We start from the raw sequence: 21,394 nt of genomic DNA on the forward strand, positions 1-21,394 counted from the left end.
TGTGGATTTCTGTGTGTGTTTATGTAATAATGCCTTTATATGTTATCTGTGTATATATGCGATGATGGTTTGAATCCAGTGTTAGTAGATGAGTGATCGACCATCGATCACTACGAGGATCGATGGCGATCCAAAGATACAGAGTTAACTGTTATATATAACTGTTGTGCGTGTCGTAACAGAGCATGGCAGAGATCCGTGTTAAAACACAAAAATCCATCAAATCGAAAGAGATCAAGTCCAAGAGGAGGTTGGAGAAACGACGCACAAGATCCGTTCGATTTGGAAGATCAAGGGTCTTGATCCAATCACGATGAGTGATCGCACTTTATCGCATCGGCGAAAACCTTTCGGAGTTATTGGAACCGGACCTTGAAACAGTGCGATTGCGATTAATCGTCAACTGTCGGATCGAGAGTCAGGATCGATGGTCACGATCTAATCGCTAATCACAAATCAGAGATCGCAGGGTCAAGGGACAACAACAGTAGAAATAAGCAATGTGCGATGGGGCCGATACGCTGATAGCGATAAAGTGCCGATCGACGATCGAAAGTATTGATGATCGGGCTTCGGGGCTTCGAAGATCGGTGAATGGAGAGTGCAGTGGAAGATGGTGGTGGACCGGGAGTGCGGACTTGGCGATTTATGAACACAGGTGTATAAATTTTGAAGTTCGAGTTATGTGTTCGGGTGGTTTTTCTCGTGTAATCCATGTATCCCGATAGAGTTGAAGTCCACGGGTTTTTAAAGCATTAATCCGATAAAGTGTTGTATGGTCCTGGTTTAAAGGCTTAAGGCCAAAGCGCTATTTAAATGCTTCCGATAGGTTTGTGGGCCCATAACCCACAGGCCTCAAGATTGAAAATTGACATGGAGAAATTGGTCTTACCCCAAAATCCCCTTTCATCAAGTGGTATCAGAGCAGGGAAGGGGAAGAAGATTTCCTGCGAGAAGGAGGAAGAGTTTGCAAGCAGAAGGAGATGAGGTACAGTTGTTGAAGTATGGTGAGTTTATGGTCTTGTGCAGATAGCGGCAACGGAAGGTGAGAAGACTAGCAACAACCTAGAGCAAGGAGTGCTCAAGTGGTTCCAAAGAAGAGAGAACCAGAAGGATGCCAAAAGACTAAGCTCAGGAGAAAGCTAGGTGAGGTATCGTGTAGCAGAGGAAGACTATTACTGTAGAGGTTGGTTGCAGTTCACAAAATATCATGAAGGTAGTTCCACTGAGAAGTGGGTAGAATTGCTAAGGACAAGGAGAAGCATATGACCAGGAGGTCATAATTTTTTGTGCCTCGGGAGTCTGATGCAGGAGCATCTGGCACTCTTCATCAAATTCAAAATCCAAAGTGGAGCAAGGAGGATGTGGACCATCGGAGCTAAAACAGGGGACATTTCTGTTAAAATAGAGCTAAACTGATGGAATGGATTAAGTCTCTTGAAGACTTAATTAAATGTAATTTGCCACATATGTATGCATATAGAGAGATTAGTTGAGAGATTTTAGGAAAGGATGTGATCGGATCCTTCACAGTGATCCGATCCAATGTTTCCTTATATATATATGATGAACCTGCGTGTTCAATAGAGACAGAGAGAGATAGAGCAATAGATACATATTTGTAAGCCGAGTGAGCAAAATGTAGTCAAGAGGAGAACTGTGACTAAGGCTGAAATGCGTTAGGTTGTAATTGTACTGTTTATAATGAATAGATGCGTGTTGTGTTGATTTCTATGTGCGTTTATGTAATAATGCCTTTATATGTTATCTGTGTATATATGCGATGATGGTTTGAATCCAGTGTTAGTAGATGACTGGTCGACCATCGATCACTACGAGGATCGATGGCGATCCAAAGATACAGAGTTAACTGTTATATATAATTGTTGTGCGTGTCATAACAGAGCATGGCAGAGATCCATGTTAAAACACAGAAATCCATCAAATCGAAAGAGATCAAGTCCAAGAGGAGGTTGGAGAAACGATGCACATGATCCATTGGATCTGGAAGATCAATTGTCCTGATCCAATCGCGATGAGCGATTGCACTTTATCGCATCGGAGGAAACCTTTCGGAGTTATCGAAACCGGACCTTGAAATAGTGTGATTGCGATTAATTGTCAGCGGTCAGATCGAGACTCAGGATCGACGGTCGCGATCTAATCGCTAATCGCAAATCGGAGATCGCAGGGTCAAGGGACAACGACAATAGAAATAAGCGATGTGCGATGGGGTTGATACGCTGATAGCGATAAAGCGTCGATCGACGATCAGAAGTATCGGTGATCGTGCTTCGGGGCTTCAGAGATCGGTGAATGGAGAGCGCAGCGGAAGATGGTGGAACGAGAGTGTAGACCTGGCGATTTATGAACGCGGGTGTATAAATTTTGAAGTCCGGCTTATGTGTTCGGGTGGTTTTTCCCGTGTAATCCATGTATCCCGATAGAGTTGAAGTCCACGGGTTTTTAAAGCATTAATTCGATAAACTGTTGTATGGTCCCGGTTTAAATGCTTAAGGCCAAAGCGCTATTTAAATGCTTCCGATAGGTTTGTGGGCCCATAACACGCAAGCCTCAGGATCGAAAATTGATATGAAAGGGGAAATTGGTCTTACCCCAAAATCTCCTTTCATCAGGATTCAACCACCTTGAAGAGACTATAAATATGCTAGGCATTCGACCTATTGTGGCATTCATCCAAGTGAAGATCGATTTGCAATCAAAAGGAAGTGTGGAGGCCTAAAGAAGGAACGAAAAAGACTTGAAGAAGGAGAAACCCTAACGAAGAAAGGAGAAACCCTAGCGAAGGAAAGGAACTCAATTTCTCTCGTGTCTGGCTCACAAGTGCGAAATTCTGGGTTGTAGGAGGGGACCGAAATTGCAGGTTTGCAGTAGAGGCCAAAATCTTGATGCATGACGCTGAAATCTGTGTTTGATGCAGTATTGAAGAGGATTGACTTTCGTTGACTTGAAGCAGATCTTGTCATCTTGGAAGGACTTTGTTGAGAGGATGACTTGGTGTATTGGAGGATGCTTTTGTCTTGGTCAAAAGGTCTTGGTTGTCTTATTGGAATTGGTCCTTGAAGAAGAGAAGAAAATTTTGGGGTTTCCCATAGATGAGGGGTTTTTCCTTGGCTGAGAGCCTACATCCTCAAGGAGGAGGTTAATCAAGGACCCTATTGGGTGGTTTCAACCTCTAAGGGAGTGACAGGTTCATGATACATCCGTCATATGGTTGGTGTCATGTGATATAGTGATGGAAAAAAGTGGGGCATCAGGGGAAGGCTCGAAGCCAAATGCCATGGTACAAGGGTAGCTATGATGAGGGAATTCCACACTTTGGTGTATAGATGTAGGAGGGAGCAATCGTGGTACGTGAGTTATGCCTGCCTTTGTTTTCCACCCTTCTTTGTATGCCTTTTGCCTTTTATTGGTTTTCCTTTTATAACTGCTCGAGGCTCCAAGGGATGAGAGCATGATGCGAATGATATAGAAGTGGATACCCCGTTTAAGGCTGGGCAGTTCATCGCTCACCATGGTTTGGGATGATCATGTGTTCCTTAATGATGCAGGGGGCACTATAGATGCCCTAGAAACCAGGGTGATGGCCATAATTATAGGGGCTAGAGCTATGTTGCGGGGGAGCCCCCCCCCCCGGACCTCTCTATTAACCTGGCCCTTAGAAGGTGGTAAATTGATTAACAAAAGTGGGCGTCTAAAGATGATAGAGAGTGTGGGTAAATTTAGGAACCAAAGGTGGCATGGATCTCGCTCCCAATCCGCACTCCCGATGGGAGCGACTCGGGAGCGGGTTTGGAGCGCGCTCCCGAAATCGTTCCCGAAATGGGAGCGATTTCGGGAGCGCGCTCCCTAAATTTTTTTTTCGCTCCCTGCCTTTTCGGGAGCGTTTTGCCTTTTTTGCAATTTTTTTTTGTAGTAATGTTTGAAATGCAATTTTTTTTGAAAGAAACAAATAATTTTTGAGTGGGGCAATTTAAGAATTTAACATTACCATGAATAGCATATCAATACTAGGGCATAGCATAGCATAGCATATATAATATTCATAGCATAGCATATATAATATTCATTTTCATCCTTTTACTTAAATTTTTAACATTACCATGAAATGACTCAGAATGTTTGAGAGTGGTTCCGACCTCATTGGATTTCATATGGAGAAAATAGAATTTTAGATTTCATTCAAAATCCAGCAGACTTATTAGTTTTTCAAGATTTCAGGATTGAAGGATTGCAATGTTTCCATTGACTTTTGTCATGTATTAGGGTATGGAACTCATATTTAATCAAGAACACCAATCCTTATATGTACCTTGATGTTAGTGACATTGTTTGTCGAACTCCTCTATCATGACCCTCCTAAAAATGTACGCATCACTCAAACAAAACCTTGACTTGACATGCTATGCTTATTCTATCTTATGTTAATGCTTAGAGGGTGATATTAATGACAAAGATCCCTACAGAAACAGAGGTAATGACAAAGATACCTCTGGATATTAATGCTTAGAGGGTGATATTAATGACAAAGATCCTGATTTTCCAACAAGACTAAAAAATTAGACATTTCTCGTGGTGGCAAGAGGCCCAAGCATAAGAAATAGATAATAGATTTACTTCTCTTTTCTAGTTTCTAGTAACTTTTATAACTATTGACTCTTTCATATTTATTATGATATTTTTTTAAACAATATATGACAATTTAAGTTTGAAGTTGGCAATTATAACTCATTAGTAATGAATTATGAATATGATGCTTCATGAAAATTGAAAGTTGTTTCATTTCATTTTATAACATTTCATTTCATATTAGATATTATTTGTTGTAATGGTTACACTTAGCTTACAAGTACAACTTTGGTGATCAATGATGATAAATGTTATATGTTGAATTTTGAAAGCTTGAAACTTTAAGATTGATGAATCATGAGACTCAATATGTTGTATGTTACTAACTTGTGGATGTGGTTGATGAAGATTATAACTTCTAGATGATTGTTGTTGTATGGTTCAATCTATGTTTTTTTATGTTTTTAATATCTAATTCATTATTCTACATGTTTTTGTTGACATATATGTATCAAAATATAAAAAATATATACATAATATAAAAAACGCTTCGGGATTCGCTTCCCAAACCGGGAGCTTCTGAAATTGTCGCTCCTGCTCCCGTTTTCGCTCTTGCTCTCCGCTTTCACCCCCGCTCCCAAGTAACATTGGGCTAGAGTCCATGTTGGCTTTTGCCCATGTGCTAAATTTGTATGTTGTTGTCATATTTTGCATTTTATGGTACATTTCATGTTGAGAGGGGCCAAATTATGCTTTTTTACTTTCTTTTTAGTTGCGTCAACCTCTAGGGCATCGTTTTAGGCTCGACCCAAAGTGTGGACAAGGGGAAGGGGAGGCTAACTCCTTGTGGACCCAATGGACAAATGTGGACCCAAATAGGAAGTATGTGGAAAGGGGTTATAATGAGCGGAGGGGAGTGATGTATGTGGTGTTGGGAAGTGGTACCACACAACCAAAGTCAGCGTTTCCCATGTAGTGCCATTCCTAAAGCTAGTAGCCAATAAAAGAGATCCCACGGGACTAGGATACAAGGTTAACCATCAAGCTGGACAAGGGGACAATAGTACAAAGAAAGCCAATTTGTTTTGCTTAATCCCCCCACCAATCCATGCCCAGAAGTGTCCATGATAAGTAAGCAAAGATATCCAACTACTTAATGAAAGCCATACCTTCGGGGTTGGAAGACCCACCTTCAAACATACGATCATAATAAATGGGTGATGATACATAATAGTCGACTCACGTGGTGGAGATGATGGCACATCGAGCTATTTGGTGTCTGCAAGGGGCTACTGACTGAAGACAATCTAGGAGAATAATTTCTCTTATGGGTGTCACCCACAGGTGGTGGCTAACATTTCGCTCCAACTGGGACATGATACCTCAGTAGAGTGCACGTACGTACTCAAACGGGTAGGTCATGAGAGCACCAACAATCTCTTGGGATCACAAACGTGTTACCTGCACATCAAAGTGTAAGCACATGGGGCAACACGTTTCCACAACATCTTATGATTGCCCATGCTTATGTTAGGCCATCAAAATGAACAAGAAATAAGTTTTTACTCTAAATGCATTTATATTCTAAATGCACCTACTCTAGCATGATGAAAGAATATGATGTTAGTGCTAATGCAAAAAAACAAAATGCAATGCACCCTACTCCAACACGCATATTACATTATGGAAGTGCCAAAGTGTAATCATAGATCCAATGCAATAAATATATCAATTGATCAATATAAGAACACTTGCCTCTATGATTATTCACACAACAGACCCAAAAGCAAAAATGGGAAGAAAAATATGAGGGTTTATGAGGGCGGGAGGTGGGAAAATAGGAGACCCATAGGTCATGGAAAGGAACCGTAGAGGAAGGGAAGGATACCAACTGACAAGATTGAATTTTCCCCTCTAACCAGAAAATGGAAATGTCACTAATCAAGTACGTGAACCTTTGATGAAGAACTATCTCGGGCCTGTCATCCTCAAGGTGCGAAGGAGTGAATGGCTCAGACAAATTTAAAATGATATCATCTTGATTATTGGGAAAACAAGGGGTGGAACCATCGTTATACCTAGGGAAAAACCATGATTCTCCACTTTTCATATGGGAAACCAACTCTTCCTCAAAACTATGAAAATGAACTTCATCACAAGCATCCACTTCCGGGCCAGGAACACAATAAGGGGAGGACTGCTCAAACATGAATAAAAACCCTTTATTGGTGGCATGGCTATAGGAAGCATCTTCATTTATCCGTTTTGCACGAGAGCTATTGCGATTATCCACAATGGTGGAAAGCTCCTCTTTGACCAAATTGTTGTCATATTGAAACATAAAGAAACCTTTCGAGTCATTAGGAAGGGCTTCATAAGGACCAATATTGTCAATCAGAAGGGGCAAAATATTTTCTTCTTCCTTAGGTTCATGGAATTGAGATACTAAGGGGCCTTCATTTTTACCATAATCATACCCAATTCCCCAATCAACAGCGCAAAAATCACTCATAGATTCTTCATCCAATTGATGATTACGATCTTCCTCAGAATCATCCAATTCTTCACAATGGATTTAATGTTGGCTAAGCTGCAAATCTTCCTCTTCCTTGTTAGGGAGGAAAATTCTTCCTCTTCCTTCTTTTCTTGAAGAATATTACTCAAGGTATTTACTACATAATTCTAGTAGGACACTTCTAGAAGGAGGGCATCCGTAGGGTTCTTATTATATTCACATTTCATATAATAGAACCTCTTTTCTTGGTCATTTAAGTGGGTGAAAACCTCCTTGGTGCTATATGCTGCCATAAGTTGCTTGCAAGACTCATGATATTCCACCGTTCTTTCTTGCAATACCTTGAGACTCTTAGGATCAAAATCCCCATCTTCCTCGGACGAGAGTTTTTAAGATCATCATTGTTAATTCCCATATTTGCATTGGACAATTCCTCTGCATCTTCTTTGCTTTCTTGGTCATCCAAATCTTGTATGATTTCTTCAAGCAAGGTGCCATGCTTTTCTTTAATTGCATGACACAAGGAATTTAGTGCCACTCCTAAAGCTAGTAGCCAATAAAGGAGATCCCACAGGACTAGGATACAAGGTTAACTGCCAAGTTGGACATGGGGACAAGAGTACAAACCAAGCCCATTCATTTTGCTGATTTCTCCCACCAATCCATGCCCATAAGTTTCCATTGATAAGTAAGAAAAGATACCCAACTACACAATGAAAGCCATACCTTCGAGGTTGGAAGGCCCACCTTCAAACATATGATCATAACAGATGGGCGAGGATACATAATAGCTGGCTCAGGTGGCAGAGATGGTGGCACATCGAGCTATCTGGCGGCTGCTAGTTGTTGATTGAAGACAATCTAGGAGAAAAATTCTCCTATGGGTGTCACACATAGGTGGTGGGTAATAGGGACCTCACAGCCTCTTCACTAGTATGGCTAAGGAGCACAAAGACCTACTTGTGGAGCTTGGTGACAATGCTAAGTATGCAATAAATGGTGTGGGTAGCATACATTTCCAGATGGATTTAGGTTGTGCTACGAAGGTGAATGAAGTGTTGTATGTACCAAGGGTTGAGAAGAACTTATTCTCAATCTCGACTATGTATGACAAGGGTTTTGAGATCAACTTTACAGGTGGCACAGAGGGTAACTTGTTGAGAGGATAATTATACGATTTGTAGTGCATGATAGTTGCAGCTTGTGTGAGCTGTGGCATAGGAGGCTTGATCACTTGCACTATAGAGCTTTACCATTGTTGCGGGAGATGGTCATTGGTCTTCCAGAGTTTAGTTAAAGTAGGACGAAGTGTGAAAGGGATGTGCACTTAGCAAGTACGCTAAGGTTGCATTTCCAAGTAGTGAGAGCAAGTTCAAGGGTGTGTTGGACTTGATACATTCAGATGTGTGTGGCCCTAGGTCAGTGGAGTTTGTGACGAGGTATTGCTATCATGTAATATTCATAGATTATTTCTTTAGGAGGACATGTATATAATTCTTGAAGGCCAAAGATGATGTTTTCAATCAGTCTCAAGAGTTTAAGGCTTTTTTGGAGACGCAGATGCAGAAGAAGATCAAATTTCTCAGATCAAACAATGGGGGTGAGTATGTCTCCAATGAGTTCAAGAATGTTTGCAAGGAGGCAGGAATATAAAAGTGCTGACAATGCCATATAATTTGCAGCGAAATGGAGTGGCATTGAGGAAGAATATGGCCATCATCGGAGTAGCCAGATATATGATCAATGATCAGGATTTGCCTATGTTCTTGTGGGTAGAGGCATTCAACATGATTGTCTATTTGCAAAATAGGAGTCCTGACAAAGTTTTGGAGGACAAGATTCATCAAGAGGTTGCCACAGGAGTGAAACTAGAGGTTTACCACCTTTGCATCTTCGGTAGTATAAATCATGTCGACATACCAGAAGGGCACTAAGTTGGAGCCCTTAGCAGAAAAGGGCATCTTTGTTGGATGCAACAAGACTTAAAGGCCTATGGGGTCTACATTCCAGTATGGAGGAAGACAATGGCTAGTAGGGATGTCAGATTTGAAGAGGGTAGGACCTTTAGGAGGCCATGTGGGTTGGATCTAGCAATGGCAAAGGATTAGGAATGAGAGGCTCTGAAGACTGAGGAGTGACCAACAACACTAGTAGCAGGGACACAATCTTCTCACTAAGAGGAGGATTGAGATATTCCTTCGTGCTTTGTCAGGTGGAGGCCAAGATGGGCCATGTAGACTTTGAGGGATGCAGAGGAGCATCTAATGCTTCTAGCAACACCTTTAGGGAGAGCAGACCACAAAGAAGATTTTTTGATTACATGGCCTTGATGAGAAACATCAGTGCGTTCGAACGTTCTACTTTTGAGGATGCAGTCGACCATCAAGTTTGGAGGGATGCAATGGTGGAGTACAACTCCATCATGAACAATGATGTCTGGGAAATTGCATGAAGTCCCAAGTGGAAATCAATGGTCACTTCTCGATGGATCTATAAGATCAAACATGCAACAAATGGTAGTATTGAAAAGCATAAGGCGAGGTTCGTGGTGAGAGGGTTCTCCTAGAAGGAGGGAGTATACTGTAATATTCCTAGGGAATTTTTATAGTAAATAACAAAGAAAACATAGACATAAGAATCATGAAAATCAAACACATGAATCAATCCACGAAATTGCACCAAAAACTGCACGGCTGAGCCATTTTATTATAATATGAAGAGGGTACAATGAGGTGCTAGAAAGAGTGCACCTGGGCTTGCTCAAGGCAAGCTAGCTAAGCCCAAATGAACAATAAGAAATCCCTCTCAAATCTACTACTGCTCTATGTTGGGATCTTTGTCATTAATATAGCCCTCTAAGCAATTAATGTAATATAGAAAATATGTACAATGTGAAGTCAAGATTTTGTTTGAGTGATGAGTACATGTTTAGTAGGGTCATGATAGAGGAGTTCGACAACCAATGTCGCGAACATCAAGGTACATAGAGAGCTTGGTGCTCTTGATTAAATATGAGTCCCATACCCTAAGTGCATGACAAAATCCAATGGAAACATTGCAATCGCCCCAATCCTGAAATCTTGAAAAATTGATAAGTGTGCTAGGTTTTGAATGAGATCTAAAATTCTACTTTCTCCATATGAAATCCAATGAGGTCAAAACCACTCTCAAGCATCTTGAGTCATTTCATGGTAATGCTAAAAATTTAAGTAAAAGTGAGACATTCTCCTTTATTTTTCATTTTCATCTTTTTACTTTAAGAATTTAACATTACCATGAATTGCATATCAATAATAGGCACATAAGCTTGAATATTAGGTTGGCCTATTCAAAAACTCTTATTTCTTTGATTTTTTTTGCATTTGAAACTTCTTCGTGACAAATTTTGTGAAAAAAACCAAGGAGCAAATTATTTTTGTGGGAGCATTCTCTTGGGTCGCTCCTGATTGGCTCCTGCTCTGAGTGCGCTCTCGGAGTGATTCGAAGGGGGGGTGGGGGGTGTTGAAATATGTAACGAGGTTCGGTCTGCATAATGGCATATGTAATCATGATTTTATGTATTTAATGAAAGGAGAAAAATAAATTTATTATTTGTATTCTTGAGGCATGGGTTTCATGCTCAAGGGAAATTTATTTTTAGGTCAAGCACCCATTGAGTGCTTCTAGGATTGTCATAAAGTCAGTTGAGTCATTGTCATGTATTGAAGACCCATGTGGGCATGTTACATATTGCAAAGAAAAAATTATTGAGTCAAAATATAGTCAAAAGACTCTCCATGTCATGGCACACATATCAAGTCGGCCTACATGAAAGGACAAGTCGACCTCAAGATAGCAATTCGTAACCCTCACAAGCCTATAAATAAGAAGGAATTCAACCTCATTTGCACACTTACTCAAGGAAGTTCGATCTCCTTGAGATAGAAGCTGGAAAAGGACGAAGAAGAAGAAGAACATCAAGATCGAAGTTTTTGGGCCTCTCTCTCTCTCTCTCTCTCTTTCGTTAGGGTTTCTACAGTTTTTGGGCTAGATGAAATTATGAAGTTGCGTCGAAGATGTGAAGTTGCAAGGTCAACGCTGTGACGCTGCAAGGTCAAAGCTGTGACGCTGCAAGGTCAAAGCTGTGAAGCTGCAAGATCGATGCTGTGACGCTGCCTTTAGATCGAAGCTGTGAAGCTATTAGGTTGAAGCTGCATCAAGGCCGAAGTTGTGAAGTTGTTAGGTCGAAGCTGTTGAAGCTCCATCAAGGTCGAAGTTGTTGAAGTTGCTAGTTTGAAGTTGCAGAAATTGTTTCTAGAAGCTGTGTAAGAAAATCTCATCAAGAAGGAAGGATGACTTGGTCTTGGAGGGTCTTGGTCATGGGTCATAGGTCTTGGAATTCATCAATTGAAGTTCTATAAGAAGAGAAAAATTATGGTGGGCTTTCCTCTTAGTTGGAGAGGTTTTGGCCCTGACTGATGGCTTATATCTTGTGTCCTATTGTCTCATTGTTCTTTATGATTACTTTTTGATGATAGAGAACACTAATAATAATAAGAAAAGAAGTTAATGAAGTAAAGTAAAAATACATCACAAACAATTATCGAAGTAAGACAAATCACCTACACTTGTTGCCCCCTAGATTTCTCATCATGGTATCAGAGCTAAGGTGACTACATCACGGAAGGGCAACACAAAGAAGGATACTCTAGGGCCGAAGTATAAAGAGGTCATCTTGGAAACATCAAGAGCATCAATCATCAAGAAGGACCAACCCTCTCATCATATTGAAAGGAAAGAATTAAGAGCATCAAAGAGGACCTCAAAACCCTAGCTCATCCAAAGAAGGGTTCCACACTTGAAGCGTTCTTGGGAAACTCACACATTCTACAATCATTATCATGAGGAAGAGCGAAGCACTTTTGTGTTTGTTTTTCTGGGCTATATTCTCCACACATGAGAAGTATTAAGACATACTTCTGCAACAACAAGTATTGAATTGCGACCACCATCAAGGATCAAGTTATGTGCCAAGAAAGGTCTCCTTTGTAAGCCAAAATAACAAGAGGAAGAAGTCATGTCAAGCAAAGTAGAAAGGAGGAAAATTTTTCCATCTTCTAGCCACATGTGTAAGCTAGGGTTATTGTAGAAAAGGCTGAAATTGCAAAACTGCTACATCAAACCAAAGTTCTGAAGAAGGGCCAAAATTTGAGGTTGTGAAACAAGTTTAACTAGCGTTGTCTTGAAAAGCAGGAAAAACATTGTCAACATCGTCAAGGAATCAATGTGATCTCCCTTTGAGCCAGGGATCACTTTTAAACAAACACATCTTCACCAAGAAGATATATTCTATTATCTACATCATCATCAAAATCAAGAAGGCATCAAGTTGAAAATTTCATCATCTAGGAGCATCTTCACTTGACAAGTATTTTTATATCTATATTTGAATATGTCAAAATGACTTCATATTGCAAGGAGAGCAACAAATTGGTTGGGTCGTCAAACTTTCTTGCATGGAAGAAGAGGATAGATTTGATCCTCATAGAAAATGAAGTCGTTGGTCATGTTAAGGGTTTAATTGTCGAACTGCCAAAAGAAGAAGCTCAAGCTCTACAAGATGAAGATATCAAAAGAAGAAGGAATAGCCTCATACTTTATGAGGGTGTTAGAAATAAGAGACCAACTCCAAGAGTTGGGAGAAATAATGTCTGACAAGGAAATGGCTATCATAGTGCTCAATGCACTACCAGAGGAATGGGGCAACTTCTCATCAAGCATCTATGGAAAGAAGGAAGCTACTCCATTCAATGAACTACGGTCATTGTGCAAAATCAAAGAAACCAGGCTAAAAGAAAAAAGTCGATGTGGGATCATGCGAGCAAGCTCAAGCATTTGTTGCCATGGCTAGAAGAAAAGGGAAGCTTGGCCCTTAAGAAAAAGAAGAACATGTCGAAGGTTCAATGTTATGGTTGTCATGAATATGGGCACTACAAGAGAGATTGTCCAAATCTCAAGAAGGACAACAACAAAAGAGGGAGGGAAGAAGCCCATATCACTGAAGAAGTGGAAGAAGCTGAAAAGAAGAAATCCAAGGAGGAAGTAAAAGATCTCTACTATGATTGAGATAGTTTTCCTCACCTAGTTTTTTTCAAGTTATTTGTTGTAAAGTATAACTATCATGGAAGGAATCATTAGAAGCATGATAGGATGCATCATGTTAGGAGATGGCATCATAGAAGCATGTGATTGAAAGCAAAAGCTCGTGACATCATCATAAATAAGCATGAAAGATAGCTGAAATAGAAGTCTATGGATGTCACCTATAGAAGGATGTAGCTCTTGGTAACCTCATTAGAAGCATAAAGTCATCTAGTATAGAGCTCATTATACATCATTCAAAAGGAGCATTTGCAAGATGAGGATGGTCAAGATATTTCGTTCGAATCTTTATTGGAAGGTTCACCTTCTGGAAGAAGCAAGTGTCTTGCCAGGAATTCCAACTTGTATGGGATTCATGAGATGATGGTATGATGTCAAAAGAAGTGAAGCAGGTCAAGGGATTGAAGTTATTTCAATCAAGGGAGCTGCCAAAGGAAGTCTAGTTGACCAAAAGAAAGATACAAGGTATGTATGCTTGTACTTGATAAAATAGAGTCATGGCATATGGTTGCAGATATCATGAATGAGTGCTGTACTTGAAGAGCATGATCAAAAGAAGGGATCTCCTCCTGCGAAAGAATGCATGAAGGCATGGTTCACACATTGACTAGATGAAATCAATATAATATGTCCTCATATGAAATATGAGGTGGTTGACAAAGTAGAAGGAACTATGATTGGAAGTTCCTGGGAGGAAATGTGTGAATAAAGAAAGGAAGAGATCATGAAAAATGCAACTATGGAGAAGAAAATCAACATCCAAGGACTAGAAGATTTGACTATGATATCTCCATTGGAAATATATGAAGATCCTCAAAAAGTTTGAAAAAAGAAAAAAACCCTTGACGTTGTATATCTTTTTGGAGATGTGTCAATATATATGCAAGATGTTAATGCTAGCAAGGAGATGTCATGATGAAAGACAATCACAAAGGTGTTTTTGATTCAATGTTCATTTCTATTTTTGAACAATATCTGGATCGGCTAATGCAGGGCTACCGAAGGAAGAGCTGTAGATGTCATTTACAACTGACACTCATGTGGTAGGATGAAAGATCTTGAAGGAAACATGATGCGAAGAAGGTAGCAAGGTATACAGGAAAGGCCAGATATGAACTAATGGATCACTTTCCAATGAAAGAAAGGATGACATCACTGACCTGATTCATGAATGAAAGCGATTGATGGTCGATGCCCTATGAAAATAAGTCCCAAAAAGATGAAGATTATTGAATAAAGAAAAGGAAGTTCACGACATCGAAAGGAGGAGCTCTTCAAGCAGCTGGTTGTCCCATGATCTCCACCTAAACAACTGCTGGAAGTAAGTCCCTAGTCAAGAGGGGGATTGGTCAAGTCCCTGATTAAGAGGGAGCTTGGGTACATACCTTTTATAGGAATGGGTACATTCCTTCACTGGAATGGGAGTATTCTCTCTAATTGAGAGGGACAGATAGACACATCATTCTTGTCTTCACTTGGGAAGATAGAATGAAGGATTGGGTAAGCATTTGGCATCCGATACTCTTTGGGGATGTGGTAGGGCATCCAAGATAAGAGTGGTTGTAAAGGATTGATATTCCTTGAGGTATGGGAATCCAAGATAACAATAGTCCTAGTGGAACATACTCTCAGAGAACCTGGGTGGGGTATGTTTCGAGAGAGACAATGATGAGGGTGTTTATAAATCATTGGTCTCACCAAATTTGTGCTCTGATCTTGTGGAGAGATAGAGCTGTTAGAGAAGGCCTTGCTATGTGACAATGTTGGGTGATATCATGCTATACAGATGGGCTACCAATCCGACTCTTCTTATGAGAATTCTTCAAATTGAGAATGTCTAAGTACCTTGTATGGATTATGAATACCTCCCTAGTTAAGAGGGAGTGTTGAAATATGTAACTAGGTTCGGTCTTCATAATGTCATATGTAATCGTGATTTTATGGATTTAATGAAAAGAGAAAAATAAATTTATTACTTGTATTCTTGAGGCATGGGTTTCATGTTCAAAGGAAATTTATTTATAGGTCAAGCACCCATTGAGTGCTTCTAGGATTGTCAGAAAGTCAATTGAGTCATTCTCATGTGTTGAAGACCCATTTGGGCATGTTACATATTGTAAAGAAAAAATTATTGAGTCAAAATAGAGTCAAAAGACCCTCCAAGACTTCGTCATGACACAAAGATCAAGTTGGCCTACATGAAGGGACAAGTCATCTGCAAGAGAGCAATTTGTACCCCTCACAAGCATATAAATAAGAAGGAATTTGACCTCATTTGCACACTCGCTCAAGGAAGTTCGATCTCCTCAAGATAGAAGCTGGAAATGGACGACGAAGAAGAAGAAGATCCAGATCGAAGTTTTTGGGCCTCTCTCTCTCTCTTAGGGTTTCTATAGTTTCCGGGCTAGACGAAATTTTGAAGTTGCATCGAAGATGCGAAGCTTCAAGGTTGAAGCTGTGAAGTTGCAAGATCGAAGTTTTGAAGTTGCCTCTAGATCGAAGTTGTGAGGCTGTAAGGTCGACGATGTGAGGCTATTAGGTCGAAGCTGCTAAAGCTGCATCAAGTTTGATGCTATGGAGCTGCTATGTCAAAGTTGCATAAATTGTTGCTTGGGTCGAAGTTGCTGGAAGGTCAAAGTTTGTTGTTGGACGTTGTGTAAGAAAACTTCATCAAAAAGGAAGAATGACATGGTCTTTGAGGGTCTTGGTAAGGGTCATAGGTCTTGGAATTCGTCAATTGAAGTTCTATAATAATAGAAGGATTTTGGTGGGTTTTCCTCTTAGTTGGAGAGGTTTTGGTCCTCGTCGATCGCCTATATCTTGTGTCCTATTGTCTCATTGTTCTATATGATTTGGTAGCTGTTTGATGATAGAGAACACTAATAATAATAATAAGAAAAGAAGAAGTTAATCAAGAAAAGTAAAATTACATCATAAGCAGTTATCAAAATAAGAGAAATCACCTACACTTTATTGCCCCCTAGATTTCTCAACAGGGAGCTGCTCCCCCGCAACCTTGGGATGCATACATTTTTACTAGGGTCATGATAGAGGAGTTGAACAATCAATGCCACCAACATTGAGGTACATAGAGGGCTTAGTCCTCTTACTTAAATGCTAGTTCCATACGGTCATACATAACAGACTCCAATGAAAAAATGTTGCAATCCCCCAAAACCTCAAATTCTGAATACCAATGGGTTTTGAGTGGGATCTAAAATTTACTTTCTCCATGTTAAAAATTTAAGTAATTCTCTTTATCTTTCATTTCCATCCATTAAGAATTTAACATTACCATTAATTGCATAGAATTAGTAGGGCTGGGACAAATTCACTTCCCAACAGTGGAAATCCCTTTTAATATTGCTTAATCGCCCTTCGCTACACTCCAAAACCTTTGAGAGGTTCAAACATGTGACTGAATTGCGTGAGAATGTGGCAGTAAAATGATTTTAAGATGCTTTTTCACTAGACACGTGTCTAAAGTTTGGGATACTAGTAGGGCTCGCGTTTGGCAGCAGTGAAACTCGTTTCGGACATGCGTCACACGAATGTTGTGTCCAACACAGGAAATACATGACACGAGGGGGGCAGGGATGGGCGTGGGGGGTGAGAATGTGTCGTGTTACTTAGGAATGCGCATTAAAGAGCTTAAAGATGATTTTGATAACAATGAAATGCACTACCTACCTGGATAATAAGATTCATGGTGTGATTTATGGTTTGGAAGAACCTTTTGTGATTCTTTGAAGTCACTTCTACTTGAAGTCTAGAGGTAATGCCATCTCCTTGTCATGTCTGCAACACGTCTCCTTGGTATCTTCTCAAGAATATTATGGTAGTTTATATGAAGATATGTCGAGCGTACTACGCTGTATTACTAAATTAACATTTATTCATCGAATATGCACAAAGATCAATCTAAATTTTGTTTAAAGAATGCTGCACAACAACTTTAAAATTCCAAAGTGAGCGTTTCCCTTATATGGAGCAGTTTGACTTGTTGCTAGTTGTTCCTTAGTGGGAGACTGGGAGAATATGACATGCCCATAAAGCGATGGTGATCCCTAGTAGTTAAAAATTAAAAGCTGCATGGCGTTATTCTAAGTATTCATCTCAAATTTGGTGTGGCTCCATCCCACGGAATCATTGAATTTGCTATACGAATTCATGATCTTGTGATTATCCAGTTGCAGCACGCCATCTTTTTAAATTAAGATTAAACTACTTGGTTGACATTTCCTTCGTTCTCAATGCTATTTACATTGTATTATTATAAATTAGAATGTATCACACAGTTAAAACTGTGGCCATGTAGTGTTTACATGTACAAACCATGTTATACATGTAGAGAGTCAGGTAGTTTTTGAGTATTTACAAGTGATGTTAATTCTTTGTCACCAGATTTATAGAGAAAGTACAGCAAGACATTCCAGGAGAGGGAATCAAACATCAGCTTCAGTTGTTATGCAGTGTGTATGCACTATCATTGCTGCACAACCATCTTGGTGATTTCCTTTCCACTGGTTACATTGATAGCGAACAATCAGCACTTGCAACTGATCAGCTACGTGCACTCTACTCACAGGTTTTTATATCAATTTCTTTATAAATGACTATTATACATGATTTCTAGATTGTTCACTCTTTAGCATTTCTATAATGATTTAAGAATGCCATAAATAATGTTATGCTGGGTTGCAGGTTCGTCCAAATGCTGTGGCTCTTGTAGATGCATTTAATTATACAGATCACTTTTTGGGATCTATACTTGGACGATATGATGGAAATGTCTATCCACATCTATATGAGGAAGCTTTCAAGGATCCTTTGAATGAGACAGTTGTACCCGAAGGTTATGAGGAACACATTCGTCCACTTCTCAAGCAACAGGTTAAAATTTCAAGATTGTGAATTAAAAGGTTTAAATTATTTCCAGGATATATTTATATAAATATTATATTTTCTATCCTATTATTGAATAATTCGACGTCCATGCATGGTTTTGGAGTCACTATTGTTTGATAAACATACCATTGATATACTTGTCTACTTGAGCACAGTTCTGTTGTAACTGCATTAAGCAGGGCCAAGTGATAAATAAACTCGTTCAAGAAGAAAAAGTCTAGTTGGAAATACTTAATGAATACTGGCTTTGCAAAATGTTATTGCTTTTTTGGACAGTTTATTGATTGATTACGGTTGGATAATTCTTGATGAAATTTCCTACGAATAATTTGAGGTAATGGCCCACCAGAAACTAGACGTTTGGAGTCAAATGATATTTTATTAGCAGGATTTAAGTTTGTATATACTATTTTACATATTCCTTATATATCAATTTTGAATTCTTCTCCGAATATCAACATTTGGTTGTTAAGACAGATCTTACGAGCACTGAAAATTGCTAAATATGCAATTTTAAGACAAGAAAACACTAGCACACACTCGCGTATATTGTAGTTAAGATTAAAATTTCATTATACCATTGTCTGATTTCCTGCGTTATTATCATCATTATACTTACCTGGGCAGGGTCAATTGCTTAATCAAAGAAGGCCGATGGCCTATGAAGGCCTCCTTCATTACTAGTGCCAAAGCATATCCCGTGTGTCATCCCCATATGCTCACTATTATGTATTTTTCTCATAATTTGGTTTGCTTCCAGTGATTTACACGTTGCTTGACTGGATGGAACTATCCTTTTATGATGACTCGTTAATGATCGCCATAATGAAGATGCTACACAGGAAGGCCTAATTAGTTATTTGAAAACTTGTGTTCCCAATTTTCATGTACATCGGGCCTTTGTGTAAATAAAGAGAATGCCCTGCTGGCTAGTTGAAAGCTTTCGTTCTCCCGATTGTCATGGTGGCTAGTTGAAAGCTTTCGTTCTCTCGATTGCCATGTACGTTGGGCCTTTGTGTATATAAAGAGAGTGCCTTGCTGGCTAATTCAAAGCTTTGTCCCACTCCTCCAGTTGAGGAGTCGTTCTGCCCTTTGGAGGATGGTGGGAAAATAAAATGAGATGAGATGAACGCTCTCCTTCATTTGGCCGCTCAACGCCCTTCACACGTCGTCCTCACTTGTTCAAATTGAGGGGGAGCTGTGAGGGGAGTTGCAGTGAGGTGTGAGTCGCTGTGAGGGGAGCTGCGGTGAGGGCAGAGGCGAGGGAGCTGTGAGGTGAGAGCTGCGGTGAGGTTGTGAGGGCTGCGGGAGCTGCGTTGAGAGCTGAGGGGAGCTGTGAGGGGAGCTGCGGTGAGGGGAGAGGCGAGGGAGCCGTGAGGTGAGAGCTGCGGCGAGGGGAGCTGTGTGAAGCTGCGGGGAGTACTGGGAGCTGCAAGGGGTTGTGAGGAGCTGTGAAGCGAAGCGGTGAGGGCTGAACGTTGAGCATTGAGGGAGGAGCGTGAGCGCTGAGGGTTTGCGCGTGGAGCGAGGCCGATAGTGACGGCAATTTTGAGTTTCATTTTCCGCTGAAGGAACAGGTCAGACCCACAATTTCGTTTTCAACTGAAGGGGCAGGTCGAACCCACATTTCCCTCATTTACATATTATTTATTTTTTGTGTTTTTGGTCTTCGTTTTAAAACATCAAGCTAGAGCTCTATAAAACCAGGGTCATTAAACCTTTGTTAACGAGAAAAAGTCTAAATGCCCACATTTCCCACATTTCCCTCATTTACATATTATTTATATTTTTTGTGTTTTTGGTTTTCATTTTAAAACATCAAGCTAGAGCTCTATAAAACCAGGTTCATTAAACCTTTGTTAACGAGAAAAAGTCTAAATGCAAAAGCATTTTAGTATGGAGACAGGGTCCAGTGCAAAAAAAGCACTGGTCTTGGTGAAAAAGAAGTATCCAGGAATCTCGGAGATAGGGAAATTTCATCCTTCAACCGAAATGCTAATAAAAGGAAACAATTAATAAAAAACCCAAATATTGAACAACAATTGAGTGTAGGAATACTTGGTTTCTTTAGCACTCCATTCGTGGAGTGTTCTACTCAAACATTATTGAAAAGAAAACTATGAAAACAAGATGTCTTATAAAGTAGCCTAAACATAGGCTAAACAAAACAAGTATAAGAAAGTAACATAATATCAATATTTCTTACTATGAAGGATCTCCTATAATTAAATATAATAAAGACTAGGAGATTAGAGTGGAATAACTAGTAAAGGCTTGATCTCATGGCATATTAATATACATTAATTATATTGTACCTTTGTTTTTGGAATAGTTTATGAATTATTACACATTAATTATATTGTACCTTTGTTTTTGGAATAGTTTATGAATTATTACTTTTAAGTATTGTAATGTGAGATATTGCCATGGAGATTACTTCTTAAATCAAATATAACATTTCGGCTGGGAATTGACTTTTTTATTTTAATATATTGAGACATTTAATAACTAATTATTTTGATTATTCAAAACATTTGATTATTATGTTCGAATGTAAAATTTTAATGTTCAGGCAAGGAAATTCATATTTTTGTTTATCTATGATTAGTCTATATTTAAAGTAACAATAATAATCTAATTTTAAGGTAATGGCCAAGACAAGCATCAAATTGGTATATGTGATCTTATTATTTGTCGGACAAGGGACTCCCTTTTCATACAATGATTTGACTTGATTTTTAAAGTCTACTGAAGTGTACATACTCTACATCCCTTTGGATTTGAATTTTTGACTATTACAAAGAAACACATTCTTAATTATTACTTTACCCTCTAGAATAAGTACGATAAAAGAAAATGCATGTTACTTTGCCTATATAGAATGAGTATATATAGATTCTCATTCTCATTGGAAACAGTTCACGTGCTTATAATTTTCATCTTTTTTTACGATATGGACATGACATTATATTGAATACCGATAATAAGATTCATTTTCCATCTTAATTAAAAATTGTTAAAGCAAATATTTAGAATTGTCAAATTAATTTCATAGACAAACTAAAAAAATTGATTCCGTACCTTCGATAGTCTTCAAATATGAGCATGTAAATGAATGATAAGGAGTTGAAGGTGTCAATAAGCACAATATGATGAGCATGTAAATGAATGATAAGGAGTTGAAGGTGTCAATAAGCACAATATGAGTTTCATAGCCCTAGCCTTTCGCTCTAAACTTGT

At 39.3% G+C, this 21,394-nt stretch overlaps 1 protein-coding gene across 3 annotated transcripts in view; it reads left to right on the plus strand.

Moving 5' to 3' along the window:
* LOC149261424 (peroxisomal acyl-coenzyme A oxidase 1-like) overlaps window positions 1–18,434 on the plus strand; it is a 243,884-nt gene extending 225,450 nt beyond the window's left edge. For all 3 annotated transcript variants that reach the window (XM_089422243.1, XM_089422240.1, XM_089422236.1), the window contains 2 exons: window positions 17,651–17,834; window positions 17,951–18,434. In XM_089422243.1, coding sequence (XP_089278369.1) covers window positions 17,651–17,834; window positions 17,951–18,160 — 394 coding nt within the window. In that variant the 3' untranslated portion in view covers window positions 18,161–18,434. The remainder of the gene's footprint in view (window positions 1–17,650; window positions 17,835–17,950) is intronic.
* The last annotated feature ends 2,960 nt before the right edge of the window (window positions 18,435–21,394 follow it).

This window comes from Pinus tabuliformis, chromosome 6, assembly GCF_031772625.1.
Source record: "Pinus tabuliformis cultivar Carrire ecotype Pingquan chromosome 6, CPIR1, whole genome shotgun sequence".
In the NCBI taxonomy this organism is placed as follows: domain Eukaryota; kingdom Viridiplantae; phylum Streptophyta; class Pinopsida; order Pinales; family Pinaceae; genus Pinus; species Pinus tabuliformis.